Source organism: Lepisma saccharinum, chromosome 3 (assembly GCF_977018435.1).
Source record: "Lepisma saccharinum chromosome 3, izLepSacc3.1, whole genome shotgun sequence".
NCBI lineage: Eukaryota > Metazoa > Arthropoda > Insecta > Zygentoma > Lepismatidae > Lepisma > Lepisma saccharinum.
This window is the reverse complement of record NC_139231.1, coordinates 31,834,535-31,852,571: the sequence shown is the minus strand read 5'-3', so window position 1 is coordinate 31,852,571 and position 18,037 is coordinate 31,834,535. Positions and strand designations below refer to the sequence as shown.

Below are 18,037 nucleotides of genomic sequence, written 5' to 3'. Positions count from 1 at the left end.
GCTGGGGTGAACTACGATCGCAACTGCAGGTTGCAGGGGGTGCAGAAGGGTTAAGATTCGGAAGGTTGAACGTGCGTCAACATGATAACCACTAAGCCAGGATGAAAAAAGACAAACGTAGCAACACACATCCAGGTGGGAGATTGATAGGTCCCGGGTTCAATCACGAAAAGGGTCTCCGTGCATGTGCATATATAGCACATGCAAACTCTGGTTAGAAGGGCAGGCTCTCAAAGAAGCTTGTTTATTTCAAGCTGAAGCTGTTGATTTCCTTTACGTTTTGGCATTAAACTGTAAAAGGAAGGACATGTGATCAAAATGTGAGAAACACATTGCATAAAGGACCAAATTTTAAATTTATTTAAAATTAAAATATATCTATAAAAGGCTTTAAATCGTAGTCAAAGCAAGTTTAACAATGGCAGAAAAAATCCCATTGTTGGTGAAAAAGGAAGATAAAGATGCATAGTGGGATCAAACTGTGAGGGAAACATTGCAGGGGAGCTCAGATTTTTAGGAAAAAACAAACGAAAGATGCTCGAAAACACTCGACCCTGGCTCCCAAGTCCACCGTCTGTTACTAACCATGCAGTAATAATTTTGAATAACTCGCTTGAAAATGAATGTAGAAAGGTGGGACTTTTTTCTTGCAAATTCATTTGTGGCATAGTGATAATTAGGGAATGTATTCTTAGGTGCTAAAGAAAGAGGGATTTAGGATTTTATAAACTCCATTTTAGTACTTTTAGGTGCTTATAATAAATTAATGGGTATAATTATTAATTAATAAAAATTTTATGAAATAACTAATTTTAGATGCAATTTGTACACAAAAGGGCACTAGATTCAGTGTGACGAATTCTGTTCTTCAATTATAAGAATATACCATTTCTACAATACAAAAACTTTATCATATTTTGAAGCACCCAGTGGTTAGGATCCCACTTTAAACTGTAGGTCCAGTCACGATTAGCCTGTCTGTGCATAAAGTGCAAAACAAAAATCTCAAACAGAAGGCAGGTCTTCTCTCCTCGATGAATGAGAGCAGTTATACTTTACAGGCCGAACCCTCCCCTTTTGCCTAGACTGTTATGTCAATTGGGGGGATGGATATGCAACATGATTGATCACTTGTGTGGCTGATTTTCCTAAGGTGCTCGAAACAACCAATCAGACGAGCGTATTCTTGGAATCTTCCCATACTCTTACAGTGTTGGAGGCCAGGAATAATGCCTGCCATGCTTACAACAACTGAATGATTTTGTAGCTAGAATTCTGTCCCAAAACAGCCTGCATCTTTGTTTGGCATGATACACCTTCAGTCCCTTTCTTTGCCTGGCGAGTGTACAGCATTCAACAACAGATAATGCCTCATCCAGCCAGTGTCGCTCCACATTTTTTCAGTTTTATGATGCAGGCTGGAAGATGGTGGAAGTTTTCACAGAGGAGATAGTGACACCTGTTTTTGCATTCCTTCGTTTGCTGCTCAAATTCGTTCAAGGTTCCAGGGGCATTTAAAAATCCCTTTGTGGCAGAAATTAAGGATCCTTCTTAGTAAAAAGTTATTTTTAAACTTACGCGAAAGGTTTAAAAGGCATTGTCAGGTACAAACAAGGCTTGTAGCCATTATAGGAATTTTTTGTTCATTTAGGCATTTTAGATTCCATAGAATTTCAGTGAAGGAATGCTGTGTACATCAAAAGCAATTTGTGTGATTTCAAATTAAATAAACAATTTATTATTTTCCACTGCATAAATGGACCTGGTGCATTTTAACTGTTCACTCCCAATAAGCCCATGAAGCCTGCTAAGCTTTGGCCTATGGATTTGCCAGGTTTGTGTGCTGTTTTGTAATTCTGTTTTTCTGGGATGCATCAGAGTTTGGTGGATGGGTCTGGTGCAGGTGGTGTCCCTAGCCATGGTCGGGAGTCCTCTTCTTCATTTGTGGGATGATTGCTTCTGGGTTTTTCCCCCATTTCTTTCACTTTTTGCAGGTTCTGGTCTGTGACGCTGGGTCTGTAGCCATTGAGAGAGGCTGTGGAGGCACATAGTGGTTCGGATCCCACTTTAAACTGTAGGTCCAGTCCCGATTAGCCGTACTGTGCATAAAGTGGACTTAAAACTCAAATCCATCAATCCCAATAAGCCCATCTACACTGGTACTGGAACTGCAATGACTAGAGACCAGATGTTTAGGCACTAAAAATATATAAAATAGGCAGGCAAATAAGCACTTATAATTTTCAAAATAGGCGGTAAAATAGGCATTAAAATACAAATAGGCAATAAAAAGGCAATGAAATTTAACTCAAAATAATGAAGATAGACATACAAAAAGAAATAGGTGTTTAAAAAATATACAAACATTCCAAGTACATTTTTTATAGTTGCTTAAAATAAACCAGGAGCTGATCATTAGAGGCAGCAGTCCAATATTGTACTTAATAAATCACTTTAAACAGGAGTCACGTCAGCCCAAAATTTTTCATTGTGTAATGGCTACACACAATAGTCTGACAAAAGAAATTGTTGGTTACTTCCAACCAGTACGCAAATTATTTAAATATACACTTTATCACTGCACACAGGGTTATTTCAGTTAAAAAATTTGCACTATATATTCCACACAGCAGTTCGAACTAAGAAACTGTTTAAATGCATTTCAAGTTTGTACTGTATGGTTTGGCAGTCTCTGAATAAGAATCACTAATTGCGGTTGTACATCACAACAAGGTATTTCTTCAGGTGATCAACTGACAAGTTATGTCTGCGATCGGACAACACATTTTTTAGAATTGAAAAAGATCCACAGATGTTACCGGAGCATACTTAAATATGTGGATCTAACTTTCAGAACTTTTGAATTGCCCTTAATTTGTCCAAGTCCTTATTAGCTGCAATAACTCACTGACATTTCTCACAAACAGCCTGACTTTTAGCACCTGATACAGCACAAATATGGTCAACTGCAGAATGAAAACGGTCCATAGAATTTATCAGTGTTTCACTTCTCTCTTCCAGTAATGTTATTGTGTCTGGTAAATTTGAATAATTGGTGGTGATGAATCCTAAGTCGTTTCGCACAACAGAATTGTTCAAAAGACGCTGTGTTATGCGAATTGATGTTGCATCATCTTCAGATAGGGAATGAATTACTTCAGCCGCCTTCTGATAAACCCGGGATGGTGCTTTGAGGAATATTTTCTTAGCATTGGAAATTACAGAGTCAACTTCGGGAAATGAAACACAAATTTCCTCTGCAACTCGAATGGAGAGCATGCACGAGACATGTTATGTGCAGCATAGTGGGGAAAATAACTTTAAGGGCCGTTGCTGCTTTTTTCATATATGGCGCTGCATCTGTTACAAACAAAAGCACATCTTCATGCTTAACACCATCCGGAAATTGTATGCACCGAGTTCAGTCATGTCCCAATTTTAAAGAGAATGCCTAAAATAGGCAATATCTGGCATTTATGAAATAATATAGGCAATATCGTATAAAATAGGCAAAATTAAATTGCCTTTAAATGAAGCTAATCCCTTCCCCCTGGCCTTCGCAACATTCATTTTCATCATATCTCTAACAGGAAAGAATAGGCATTTTGCCCAAGATCCGGTCTCTAGCAATGACATATGATACACAAATGACATTACCATTGGTTTGAGAACTAATAACCAGCAAGTGTGTTAAACCTCAATAATTAGACACAACACTTCTTCAGCAGTAATATTGCTCACTGTGATGGGCCACAGTTGGCTGACGTACATTTACAAACAATGCCAGCTTCCCCAACAATAACAAGTGCATAAACTGCAATCAGATGATAAGTCGCACTGCTGTTTCTTTTTCTATGGACTTGTCACCCATCAAAGCATGGCAGTTTTAACAAAGAAAACAATATGCATCGTATTTATCAGCAAATATGACAACCTCCTTTATACAATTCCTACAAGAACACGTGCCGGAGCCAAGAGTTGAAATGATCATGGAGCCACATAATTTATTTATTTTGAACAATTCCAAATGGATGAAACATGCAAATTATGTGAAATAAGCCTGTTGAAATATGTACAATTAAATAAGTTTTGCTTGAATATGTAAAAATATGTATTAAAGGTAGAAATATGGAAAAATATTGACAATAAAATGTGTCTTAAATCACTACAAACATTACTGTTCGTAAAGATATTACAAAATTCAGTGGTCATTTGTCAAACTAAAAGTATGTGTTTACATTTAAATCCTAGCCCTGGTGATAATTTTACCACCTTGTAATCAAGTTTGATCCTTGGTTGAGCTACAGTTCACAGTGTTTCAGTTACCACTTTAAACCAGAAGTCCAGTCCTGATTAGCTTGTATGAGCATGAGAGTGGATTTAAAGCAAACTTGGACAAGTTTTTGAAATACACAAAAACCATTCTCAAGTTTCATTCACACTTAAGCATGACATGGACAATCACTTACCTATAAAAGTAACATGTTTTTAAATTTCATATATGCTGCATCCCAGACAAAGTTTTTTTACTTCGGTCACCATTGTTTATAACTGTACATAATTGCAATGAATGGATATTTACAACTTATTAACTTTGCTACACTAAGTAGAATGTATGTGGAATTTGTTCTTGAATTTTATCACTGATGCACTATTAACTGAATTTTTCTCTTTTTAGGTTCTTTGATCGTGATGTGAAGTGCATTCGTAACTTTTTCAAGAAAAGATTTAGTTATGAAAGTGACTTATACCCAACTTTCAAGGATATCAAGTATGTGGTATTAATAATAGCTATTGTATCTACAGGGTAATTCAAAAGTTGCCATACATACATACAGCACACTCACTGTTCTTTTGTTTTAGGTGATACATTTATGCACGTCAGAAATAACACATTAATAATATGTTACTGCAATACAGAATTCACAACAAAGGGGGTCATATTGAACATATTGTGTAACCACAAAACTGCTTGTATGCTATTTATGGCGACTTTTGAATCACCCTGTAGATACAATTGCATTTCTCATGGAAAACTTAATTTATGTATAAATCAGTGTTGGAACAAATAAATCTGTCTCTGAAAAATATGTGCTTTTGTAAAATGAAGAATAATGAACAGAAGAAACCATAAAAATATCCATCAATATTTGTTTGTTCTGAAGAAACCCCATAATGAAAGTTAAGTACCTGGACCGAAAGCTAGTAGAATTTAATATTCCTTCTGCATGTTGTGCAGATTTTTCTTGATTGTATTCATTTCAAGGTAAAAACCTACCCCAAGCAAAAATTTCATGTAATATAGAGGTAAATTATATACAGGGTGTCATTTTAATGGCACCCACAGACCACGGAAACGTATAGAATACATCAAAACAAACAACTTTTCTCAGTAACATTTTTCTCGTTGGAGCGTCGTTTCGGCGCTACAGTCGTTCAAAAAAGCCCGTTTTGCCACCTGAATACTGGCAACCCAACACAACATTTGATAGCATTTGTGACGTCATATCCCGTCGTGAAGCGATGTATTACAGGGTTGCCAGGAACCAGCGGCGGCTCGTGACTTTTCAAAGATGCGTGCTACAACTGATGCTGTTTTTCATGTACTTATAATGACCCCTACCCCCCCTTCCCCCACCCACGAATGTTAAGTGGTCGACTTTCGATCTCGCCATCGAAGTTCAGGGTTGGAGTCTCGGCCCGGGTATGTGTACTCTTTGTGAATGCTCCTTCATTAATTTCATTATTACAAAGTACAATATTACAAAGAATACCCATACCCGGGCCAAGGCTCCAACCCGGAACTTCGATGGCGAGATCGAGTGCCTTTAAATACAGTGCTATTGTCAAGATGTTCTTTAACAACGTTGTCTAAACTGCTGACAAAATTAATGAGCCATAAAAATGCCCCAGGGTTTGCGGAGGAATCTTTCATCATGCAGTCTATGATTTTTGACAAGACGTAGCGATTTTTTTCAACTTGTTCATTATGCGATTCTAGATAAGCGTGGCTTAACTGCGTTGCTATGTTGACAGTTCCGAGAGAGACAAAATTTAACTCATTATTCATGTGCTTTTTGCTTTCACTATGCTTCTCATATATTCACTTAAATGTCCTAGATCTTTTACCCCTCCTTTAGACCACGAATCATTACTTCCAAAAAGTATGCAAGGAAAACAGAATAATGCATTTCGAATTTGACAACCACAAAGCCATAGTTCACTATCGTACAGTTTTCTATTAAATCACCTTCTATACGTAGCGTTCTTACCTCCCTTTGCATTTTGCGATAGATCTAAATCTGGCAACGGCCGTCCTACCGCTTTTCTTTCCAACTTTTCTTCAAGTGTTCTTTAATAGAAAGGTCGCTGCAACAAAGAATCCACCGAATTCATGGTACACTAACACACACTCACTTTCACTTCTAACAACAACAAACAGCTAATCCTTCACAACAATGACCACCACTTCACACGGCACGCGATTGTAACACAATGAACAGCGCGGAAAATTTTCGGGTCTGGAAGCGGGGGAAAAATGACGGTACTCTGTAAGTTTGTTTCTTGACGATTGAAGTGCTACGTAAACACAAGGAAATATATTTCTAGCATTTAAAAACAGGTAATTTAGATAAAATATAAAATTAAAATTTCCTAAACATAAATTACATAGCAGAATCCACTTTCGGAAGCAAGAAAGGCACGGACTATAGTTTCAGAGTTGCAATCTGTACAACTTACCACCGAAATAGATAAAATGCTAAGGGGTAGTGTCAATTCGCGTTCCAACTTTTTGCAGTTGCTGCTAATGTATACGACATGTTACAAACATTCCATAAGTCTACACTGATAACGTACAGAACGTTTGAAAATGACATTAAAAAACGTTGTTCTGTCAGAGGCAATAGGTTGTCGTAGACTTTCTTCTTATCCTGAGATGGCACACTTACCGTGCTGTGTCTTCCTGTAGCACGCTAGCAGACGATTTTTCTCGAGCTGAGACCCTATCCCCGTACGAATCGAGGAGTGGGGCTGTACAGTATTCATGCGCGGAGTGACGAAAAAGGGGCGAAAACGTGCTGTTGAGATTCTAGCACGGTACGGTATTCCTTACAGCCCCAATAGCGCGAGGGAAATGTTGAGGCTCTTAACATGAGAAGTTTCATTTCACTTTAGGGCTTCATTAAACTTCTTGCATCTGTGAGATTTGCTTTTTTCTTCTTTTCATTTTAACAAATTTAGCAACGTGCTATAGCACGGTAGCACGTATTAAGCAGCCGCCACTGCCAGGAACACACATATTCTGTGAAAAATGACATAGCTACAATCAGCCACATTATGTACCGTAAAACAAAACGAGAAAACACGTTCTGTAACTTAACAGGAAGTAAACAAACAATACGAAAAATGATAGAAAGAAAATATAATTCAAGTGGAAATGGCCATATCGAATTTTGTCTCAGCTTACATGTCAAATATTTGCAAATCTAGTTACCAAGTTGGCATCTAAAATTTCGTCTATCCACTTCGTTCTTCTGATACTAGTTGTCTGTGACACACTGAACAAATGACAAAATAGAAATGAAAGAACTCAAAATTCCAAAGATAATCGACACATAATATAATGTATATTCAGGGCATTGTGAGGCAAGTAGCAAAAATGGTTGAAAATACAGGGATATAAGTAGCAGTAACACAAACTCTCCGACGACTGTGTTTATCTACGCACGGGATTCACATGTAATAGTTTGCAACTCTGAACAGGGCAGTATATTCGTTACTGATTCGTCATTATGATGTTACTGTGGTTGTACGTGTTTTTAGCCGTAATGATACTTCCGTTATGAGCACAAAAGTACAACAAGGCATCTGGACACAAATCTGTAGATATCAAATTTGCAAATATTTGACATGTAGCTGTGCGTAAACAGCCACATGTAAGCTGCAAGTCCAATAAAATTTATTGTTGTTGATATTTGACATGTAGGCTGAGACAAAATCCGATATTGACACGTCATTTTGAATACGGTTTTTACCATTTCTCATATCGTTGGTTCACTTCCCCCTTCCCCTGAGATGACTGCTGATTTTCTGGCAGGTAGTCTATGGTGTTCGGTCTTCTGGATGAGTTTCTCGCTTTGTTTTACAGCTTATAATGTAGTTGGTAGTTTGTCATTTTTCACAAAATTTGTGTGTTCCTTGCAATCCTGCCGTGTGCTGTTTCACCGCAGGAAATGACGTCACAGATACGATCAAATGTATTGTTGGGTTGCCAGCATCCAGGTGGCAAAACGGTCTTTTTTGAAAGGCTGTAGCGTCGAATCGACGCCTCGACGAGAAAAATGTTACTGAGAAAAGTTGTTTGTTCTGATGTCCTCTATACGAATCTGTGGTCCGTGGGCGCCATTAAAATGACACCCTGTATATGAAAGAGCTATGGCAGTTATTATAGCTGTCTGAAAAGGTTGTGTGAAAAGTGTGCCTTGTCCACGAATTGAACCTGGATCCTTGGAATTCCATTCCAATGCTCTGCCACTGAGCTGACAACCAAACCTCGTGTTTATGAGAAAGGATATTTCACATACACTACTGACAAAAAGTTTAAGATCACCATGAAAAACGGCCAAAAAAATCAGTATGAAGTGTTGTATGTAACCAACAGTTCCTGTCCAAGAAAGACGTGACAATGATACACATAGAAAATGCAATGTAGTCTAGTTTGAACCTCGCAAGACACGAAACCAATTTTTTTCCGAATGTGTAGCATGTGGTTGGCAAAATGGAAAGTGACAAAAACATTGCTGAAGCTGGCAACATTGCAGCTGTGTGCATGAAACCGGTCAGTACGGTAGCCAGCCTCATGCTCATCCTTATCAGTGGCTCAGGGTCAGTTGCTGTTCATGCAGGCAACATTGCGAACCCATTATTGTGTGTGAGGTGTGCAAAGTAAGTGGAGCTGTGTGAAATGGCCCGTCATCGTGGGGAACTGGCGATTTCGGTTGAAAAGCGTGCTGTGATATGTGCACTGAAAAATGAAGGTTATTCGGAATGCGAGATAGCAAGAAAACTGAATATTTCCAAGACTGGTGTTCATTGTGCATTGGACAGATACTGTAAAACCAACAGTGATGCTGACCATGCACGTAGTGAAAGAGCTCGTGTAACGTCTGCAGCTGACGATAGATATATTACAGTAACTAGCAAACGGAACAGGCACCTAACAGCACCAGTCATCGCTGCTTCCCTGAATAACAGCAGAGTGATGCCTGTGTTTGTGTCAACGGTGAAGAATAGGTTGCGTGAAGAAGGGCTGCATGGCAGAGTAGCTGCTAGAAAGCCATTGTTACGACATGTGAACAAGACAAAATGATTGGCCTGGGCTAAAATGCACCAAGGTTGGACTGCGGATAAGTGGAAATGGATACTCTGGACTGACGAATCCAAATATGAATTATTTGGGAGCAATAGGTGAACCTTTGTGCGTCGAAAGGTCGGCAAGATAATGAAAGAAGAGTGTCTTGTTCCCACAGTGTGAAACATGGGGGTGGAAGTGTAATGGTGTGAGCATGTTTTGCCGGAAACCAGATGGGGGACCTTCATAAAATTCAGGGACCATTGGTAAAAGAAGGTTATCATCAGATATTTGTGCACCATGCCATCCCCTCTGGTTGTCATCTTGTTGGTAATGGGTTTATTTTTCAACAAGATAATGATCCCAAACATACATCCAAATTGTGCACGCGGTGTTTGGAACGCAAGCCAACAGCAGGTGCATTAGTTCTCATGACGTGGCCACCACAGTCTGCTGATCTTTCACCAATTGAACTGCTATGGGACCAAATCGATAGGGGCATCAGGAAGAAGTTACCCAGCAACACTCAACAGCTATGGGAATTCATCAACGATGCCTGGTGTAACATTCAACCATCCTATCTGGACAAACTATTGGAGCGCATGCCACGTGTTTGCGCTGCTGTCATTAAGACCCATGGCGGACATATTGATGAAAGGAAAATATGAGGTGACATTAGTATGTATAGTGGATGTACCTACGGTATGTTTGTACTGTACATTGCCAAGCAGATTCTTACATCTGTTTGTTGTACATTAATTACGAAATACATTCATTTCTACTGATTTTTGGCACTTTTTCCTGGTGGTCTTAAACTTTGTGTCGGTAGTGTAGCTCATGGGGAATTTTGTTTGTTTTGGACTACTAAATTCCAACTAAGTAACTGGTTGGAAAAAAGAAAAGTTGAAACCCAACATTCTTATTTTATTGGACAGTAAAAAAAAAAAAAAAAAGTCTCGACCCATAGTATTAAGGCTAAGATTTGTGGTATGAGCTTTTACGTTGAATGGAAAATGACCTTGGCATTTATCGCAGATAAATATTTAACCCCCACCCCTCCGTTGAAAGTGCACCAATAACTGAGGCCTGAATGAAACAAGTCTGTACTTCAACTTCATGGAAAGAAACGTGGGAGTATTGAAGAAGATGTGCTTTAATAACAAAGCTTGGTTTCATCTCTCCAGGCATGTAAATTCTCAAAACATGAAGAATTTGATACTGTGTAGTGCATCTTGATGCTTGCATGGCTGTTGTCAAAAATATTTGTAGGGTGGTAGGGCTATTAATAAAATTTGAATACTAGAAATAATAACAATAATCATTATTACCATACTCTTTATTATTATAAAATAATTACTGTTATAAATTAATAAAAATAAACTTTATTCCAAATATAGTATGTCATATTTGGGGGCAAATTTTAGTCGTGGTATTCATGTTGTATGATCTCTCACATAAAATTGTAATGTTCGTAATTTTGAAAACTTTGAAACCATTTATTCTTTGGTTTGATAGTAGAATATGAAAACAAATTGTTTCTTGTATTTTACACTCATTTTTTAAAATGTAACATATTTTACTTTGTTATTCTCTTTGAATACTAATTGCACTTTATTTATGTTATTAACAATGAAAATAATAAGCTTTCTGATTTTTGTAATTTGAGATGAACAATGATAATTTCCAGGGAGGGGGGAGGGGGTTGATGGACCATTTTGACCTTTCCCATTCCCGATGCGTATTACTAGAACTGACAAGTAAGCCCAAAAACATCTGAAATGTGCACACCTAACCCCTCTGAACCAAACTCCCAACATTTTATGTAACTAATGCTGTGACTGCAAAAGTTACAGCCTGTTGGTTGTAGTTTTATGTTTTTTTGGGTGTCTTGTGTCTACTACATGTATTGACGGCTTATCAGACGAAGTACTAAACTTTGATTCTGGTTTGATATTTACAGGAGAGAAGATATGCTTGATGCGGAGATTTCAGCCAGTGGTTTCACACGCCAGATGGAAAAAGATTTGCAGATCGAGTTAGGCCTCAACACTGAGGAAACTGAAACAGAAGAAAGTGATGAAGATGAAGAGAAGCATCAGCCGTTTGCTGAAGATGAAATTGACGAGTTGAGGAAAGAAGTGGAAAAGATGGTAAGTGACTGTAAATCAAAGCACAGTAAGGGAAGTGAGGAGCCACAAAAGTCCTTGGACGAAAGAAACTCTGATGGACAGGCTTGCATGCAACAGGTGGATCATGGGGAACCAAAAGACATTGCCGAGGAATCAGGGAAACCAGATTCCAAAGATTATGAACAGTATGTAGAAGAAGGAACTTGGAGTGACGTGAATAGCATGCGCAGTGTGTCGACTGCTTCGACAATTGCACCAGATGTGATTCGTTCAAGAGTGAAAAAGTCCATGGAGAAAAGAGAGAATAGTATTATTAAGAAGAGGATACATGCGAAAGGAGAAGCGAGTGCTGTAACTCGAAACAGACGAGAGAACAGAATTACAGTTAAGGAGTATACTGGATTCTCGATTTGGGAGTAGTGGAAACTGTTTTGCCTATGAAAAACAATAAAACAAATTCCAAATACTTAGTGCATTGTTATTTCATTGTGGTATTTTATCTATAAACTTAATATCAACATTTAAAGCATATTTACTAATGCAGCACAAATCATCTGTACAGAGTACACTAGTAGAAATCAAAGATATTTCTGAAAATGAGAGAAAAGTGATACCAACCTCATGACTTATGTTATTGCCCATTTGCAGAGGGAGATGATTGGTTTGGTAAAAAGTGAAATTAACCTGGAAAATCATTATAACCTGAGGGAAATGGCTTCTTTAATTTTCTAATACTTCCTGAGTACACAATGTTTGTCATAAAGTAGTATATTTTAGTTTGAAAGCATGCAGTATGTAGTACTTTATGCTGTTTATAAATCTCAGAAAATAGTTTTGTTGCTTTTTCCACCTCCAAATTATATCGAAAAGTTATTATTTTTATTACTTTTATTTGCAAACTCTTGAATCACCATGTAAATAAGCTGGTAGTTGAATTGGGGACCACCTCGATGGTGTAGTGGTAATGTCATCGCATTAGAATTAAGGGGTTCCGGGTTTGATACCCGGTGGAGGCACATTGCACAGTGGTTCGGATCCCACTATAAATTGTAGATCCAGTCCCGATTAACCTATCTGTGCATAAAGTAGTCTTAAAACAACAATTCAGACAAACAATAGTTTGAGATGGAGTGGGAGGCTGGAAAATAATCATTTTTTCTGACTATTGGAATACTCAGATACCTGGAATAGGATATTTGTCCTATAGCTGCTGAATGTCAATGTTACTAACATATTTTGCTTTCATGAAACTTGAAATAATTGCTTTAAAAGTAATCTGTAAGGAATTTAGAAAAAGTATTATAAATTCTTTTAGGGAAATGTTATTATACAATGCTTGGACAAATATGAATTATAATGTGTAAATAGATCTATACCTGCAATTCCTTTATTGAAACCAAAGTAGCTAATTTTCAAAATACTCTCCCTGTTTGCCAATATATTTGCGCCAGCACACTGGATGCTACTGGATGCCGCTCAGGAAAAAGTTCTTTGGTTGGTTTGCTTGTAGTTACTGAAAACAGAGCAGCCAGTGCTTACTATAGTTATACAAGTAGCTTTGAGGTGATTGTCACATTCCTCTCAAAATTGATTGACCATGCTTGTTATTGACTGGGCAGTGGTATGCAATTAATTTTTGAGCTCGTCCAGGCATGTGCAAAACATCCTTAAGCCACTGGGCCATTCGTTTTTACGACTAATTACTTTTTTTTCAAAATTTCTCGTTTGGAAAAACTGCTAGGTGCTTTTGTTGTTGTATAGATATCTGCAATAAATTCGTACATTACAGAAACTATATAAATAAATACTCTTTTAGCTCCAATGTGTATTTTTTTATATATATATTGATAGGTTTGTACCTGCCATTAGGCTATTATGTTGCTTGCCAGTGGAATCAGATATACTTATCCCCTCAACTCATAAGTATACCGTATTTGGTAGCTTTCCAAGTTAAGGTTTCATTAAGATTCTCTTCGGTAAACACACAGAGTAACACTGCAATAGAACTAACTTGATCAACAACATGCAACAACAGATCCATGCCATCAGAGGAGCATCTACTGTTGTGAGTGTCAGTATTTGCTTTCATACAGTCGGATCTGTCGTGTTGAAGAAGGATTTCTGTTTGCTTCTGTGTAGTTTGTTAACTAGAATGGCGAAGGATCTGATATCCCCTAAAACAGCGGAAAGGGGTCACTTTGACCCTTCATAAGAAATGCATTTAATATTGTAATTATTTTAGAATGGGAACATATTTTTAATTTATATTATTTTCTGTGCTTTATGTATTATAATCATCAACAACTGAACACTCCAGAATATGCAACATTTCACCAGATAAACTACTACTTGATGTGACATGTTCAGAGACGTCCTTCCTTGTCCAAGAACACTACCTACATGACAACATGTAAACTGTGACAAGTGGGAACATGCTAAGACAGGTTGACACAGGAACAGCAACCTAAGACTGATATTGCATCATGCATAACTGAATCTTTACCGGGGTCAAAATAACCCCTCCCGCTGTTCTAGTGGTATAACATGAAATTTCACAGAAATAAATGATATTTTGTAGATTTCAATATACCATCTTAACCCATTACTGCCCACTGCCGACATTTGTCGACATAAAATTTAATAATTTAGTACAATTTTTTTCTCATGGGTTTTGTGATATTTGTTTACAACGATAACTTTCGTGGATGAGTTGGCAACTACTTCAGCGACTGCAGCAGAGTGACCTTCAGTTTCCCTCCACAGAGCTTGGGGAGTCATTGTTGTTCACACGTGTTTGCATGGCTGCTAGCAATAGGTACGTTTTTTCGTATTATCCTAAATCTTAATTAGGTTATTTTTATGTGTGCATAAATAGCACATGTTGGTTATATTTACGCTATGTTCACTTTCGTTGAATGGTTGTTATAATCTTCTACGTACGTCGTTATAATTTAGTGTCGACATTTGTCGACAGTGAGCACGGACGGGTCCACTGTTTTCATCACCGGCCCTGTTACGATATCAGTTGTATAATTTTTCCAGGTTGACTGTAGAGCAGGTTGCTTGTGTATTAGAAGAGACAGACGACCTCTTAGATGCAATTGTATACATCGAGCCTCCTGAGAATGTTCTTCTAAGCGATGGTGATAGAGATGAAGATGAACCCGTTGGAGATATGAACAAACTTTCTGGTAATCAACTTCGGACAGGTGCAGTGCTGGTTTGCTCCAAAATCACCGATAAGTGAATAGTGCATTTGAAACAGGGTGAACCAGATGATGATGCGTGCGATAATGTTGCAGCTGTTTCAGTGTCCGATGTGCCTCAGTTTGATTTTGGAAGTCCTCCGCAAAAGCGACCAAAATCTGAAGCGTCAACAAGCAAAGATCCCGGTAGTTGTGTTCAAATTGAGAGTAAACAAATCAAGACTGGAGTAAAAGTTATACATTCACATCAGAGAATAAAGTCTCAAGTTCGTAAGTGGGAAAAGAGTGACATCGGAGACAAACCTCCGATCGAGTTCACACGGCCCGACTTTCTTCAAAATGATTTCACACCGGTACAATTGTTCGAAATGTGTTTTGGACGATGAAGTTATTGAATTTATAGTTCAATCCACAATTGAGTATGCTGTACAGAAGGGAAAACCTGCATTTACATTGGGCAAGGATGAACTCAAACTTTTCTTTGCAATATTATTCCTTTCTGGGTACAATGTAATGGCTAGAACCAGAATGTATTGGGAATTATCTGAAGATGTACATCACGCAGGTGTTTCGAAAGCAATGTCAAGGAATAGGTTTGAAGAAATACTGCGATACATACATTTTTGTGACAATTCAAAACTAGACGCTGTTGATTGTTTTGGGAAGATAAGGCCAGTTTGGTCTATGATAAATGAGCGTTGGCTTCAATTTTATCCAGGTGATACATATCTCTCAATTGACGAGTCAATGGTGCCATATTATGGGAGACATGGCGCCAAACAGCACATCCACGGGAAACCCATTCGCTTTGGTTTCAAAGTATGGGCATTGTCGACGCGTCTTGGATATCTTATTCAAGGAGAGCCGTATCAAGGTGCTGCGACGGGAAATACAATACCAGAATTGGGAGTAGGTGGCTCTGTAGTCTTGGATTTGATATCCGAACTTTCGGCTCGTTCACGGCTCTCTTTGTTTTTTGACAACTATTTTACTTCCATTCGTCTGCTGGAACATTTACAAGGAAACGGTCACGATGGAACTGGTACGGTTCGCCCAAATCATGTAGAAAATGCTCCACTTCCGGATGTTCGTGCAGGAAACAAGAGCGGGGAAGTTACCGTCAACTAACAGACAAAAGTACTGGCATTACTCTTGTACGCTACCATGATAACAACATCGTTACGGTAGCATCAACTGTCTCGGGTGTCACCTCTGGGACATGCAAGGCGATGGAGCAATGCGGACAAAAAATACATTTCAGTTCCTCAACCTTCGTGTGTTGCTCTATACAATACTTACATGGGTGGTGTTGACCGCATGGACCAAAACATTGCATGCTACTGGATTAGTATCAGGAACAAGAAGTGGTATTGGCCAATGATAAGTTATCTGCTTAACGTTTCCATGAACAACGCATGGCAACTTTACCGCCTGACTGCTAAAGGAAAAGAAGATGGGCTTGATCTGCTCTCATTTACGAGGTATGTAGTACGGAATTATATGCAGTCGTACGTGAAAAACCGTCCACTAGCAGGAAGGCCAAGCGTTAAAGTCTCATCCAGAGTATTGCCTGAAGTGCGATTTGATGGCACATCACATCATTTGGAAACTGTTTCCAAGCAAGTACGTTGTGGACATTGTGGAAAGGCTACAAGGAAGAAATGTAAGAAGTGCAATGTCGGATGCCATATACAGTGTTCAGAGGCATTTCACACACAGAAATAGATCAGCAACACTTACACAAAGTATGCATTGTTTTCTATTTCCAAAATTTAATTATGTTTTTATTTAGTTAGGTTCGAAAGTAGCAACTCAATTCAGAAATAATTGATAGAAATTTATTATGTACCGCTGCAAATGTAAAAATATGAATGAGCATTGTAATTTCTTGTAAATATGTTCATGTATCAATATAATCTGAATGTCAAACAATAAAAATATAAAATATGTGGAATTTCGTTGTAATAACTGCCCATATATTTAGTAAAATAATCATGTTTATTAAGGTTTTGTTATTCAGTATTGATGGTGCCATCCGTGCTCACTGTCGACATTTGTCGACATGCTAAAACTAAAAGACTATTGGTCGAAAAAAATAAGAATCATTATTTTGGCATTATTTTAGGCAAACTACAAAAGGGTTTCAAAGGATACAAGAAATTTCGAAAAATAAATAATTTGGGCAGTAATGGGTTAAGAAGGACAAAGAATTATGAGAAGTCACAAAATTTCGAGGAAAAATAAAAAGAACAGGATAGTTATTAAAGAAACTGTGAAGGTAGGGGTCATTTTGACCCCTCCCGCCATTCTAGTGATAATGTGGTAAGTGTTATTTGTAGGGCTGAGCCGATACTGATGTATCGGTATCTGCCAATTTCAACGGTATTGATATCAGTATCGGTTGAATTTTTTTTACCAAAACATTTTTTTAATATACCACGATTTCATATTACCCTTTTTTCTTTGACAAGAATGGAAATTACGTCTTCAGCTGTGTATGATTCACAATGGTGAACACTTTGAACACATTCTTTAACTGTGTTGTACAATAAGTTCCTAACATATACTTGTTTTGTTCTTCTCCTATGGTTCCAGACTTACTTAGTGCAATCAAGAGCAACATTTGTCCTTTTCAGGGCCGGTTTTTCAATTTGAGATTAAAAGTTCGGGTTGGGCAAATAACTAGAGGCTACTGCAATTTTGGGTTTCTCATCAGCGGTCAACTTCTCAACTGGAGGTTAAGTGGCACTGAACTTGATCTGTGCTTCATCTGGTGGTTAGCGAGATGACTCATAGTTTCCGAACAAACATGGCTGCCTCATTGGAAGGTAGATCTTCACCAGACAGTTTCTCATGCACATTGATCGAGAAATAATTCAAGAAAAAGCTACATTGGTGTAAAAATAAACTTGTTCCACTTGGCAAAGTTCAAGTGAAGTGCGCAGTAACAGGCAAAACAAAAACAAGTGGTCGCCAAACTTTGATTTGTGTCCACGTACTGTAGACATCTCTGACGTATGATATGATGAGGGAAAGGAAGGAAATCGGAAGGTGGCAAGTTGGTGTAGTGGATAAGGGTGGTAGCTTGGAGCGCGAGTTCCATTTTATGTCGTGAGTTCGAGTCTGCTGCTGATGTGGGTTTTTTTCCCTTTTTTTTTTTCCCTCGTTCATTTACCACGAATTTGACATTGATTGTGTTTTATTTTGCGCGATTCTAAAATATCAATTAAAAATTGTTGTTATATCATCGGGTAGAGTTACGGTGTAAACGTTGCGTATAGATGTTCAATAAAAATATTTAATTTCTCTGTGATGTTACTTTTTCCCGGTAAAAAAAAAAACTTGTACAA

At 38.0% G+C, this 18,037-nt stretch overlaps 1 protein-coding gene across 1 annotated transcript in view; it reads left to right on the top strand.

Annotated features, from left to right (window-relative positions):
* RIOK2 (RIO kinase 2) overlaps nucleotides 1-11,947 on the top strand; it is a 28,566-nt gene extending 16,619 nt beyond the window's left edge. The window contains exons 6-7 of the mRNA XM_083119794.1: nucleotides 4,679-4,771; nucleotides 11,313-11,947. Of these exons, the coding sequence (XP_082975920.1) occupies nucleotides 4,679-4,771; nucleotides 11,313-11,901 (682 nt within the window). The 3' untranslated portion in view covers nucleotides 11,902-11,947. The remainder of the gene's footprint in view (nucleotides 1-4,678; nucleotides 4,772-11,312) is intronic.
* Nucleotides 11,948-18,037: the final 6,090 nt, after the last annotated feature.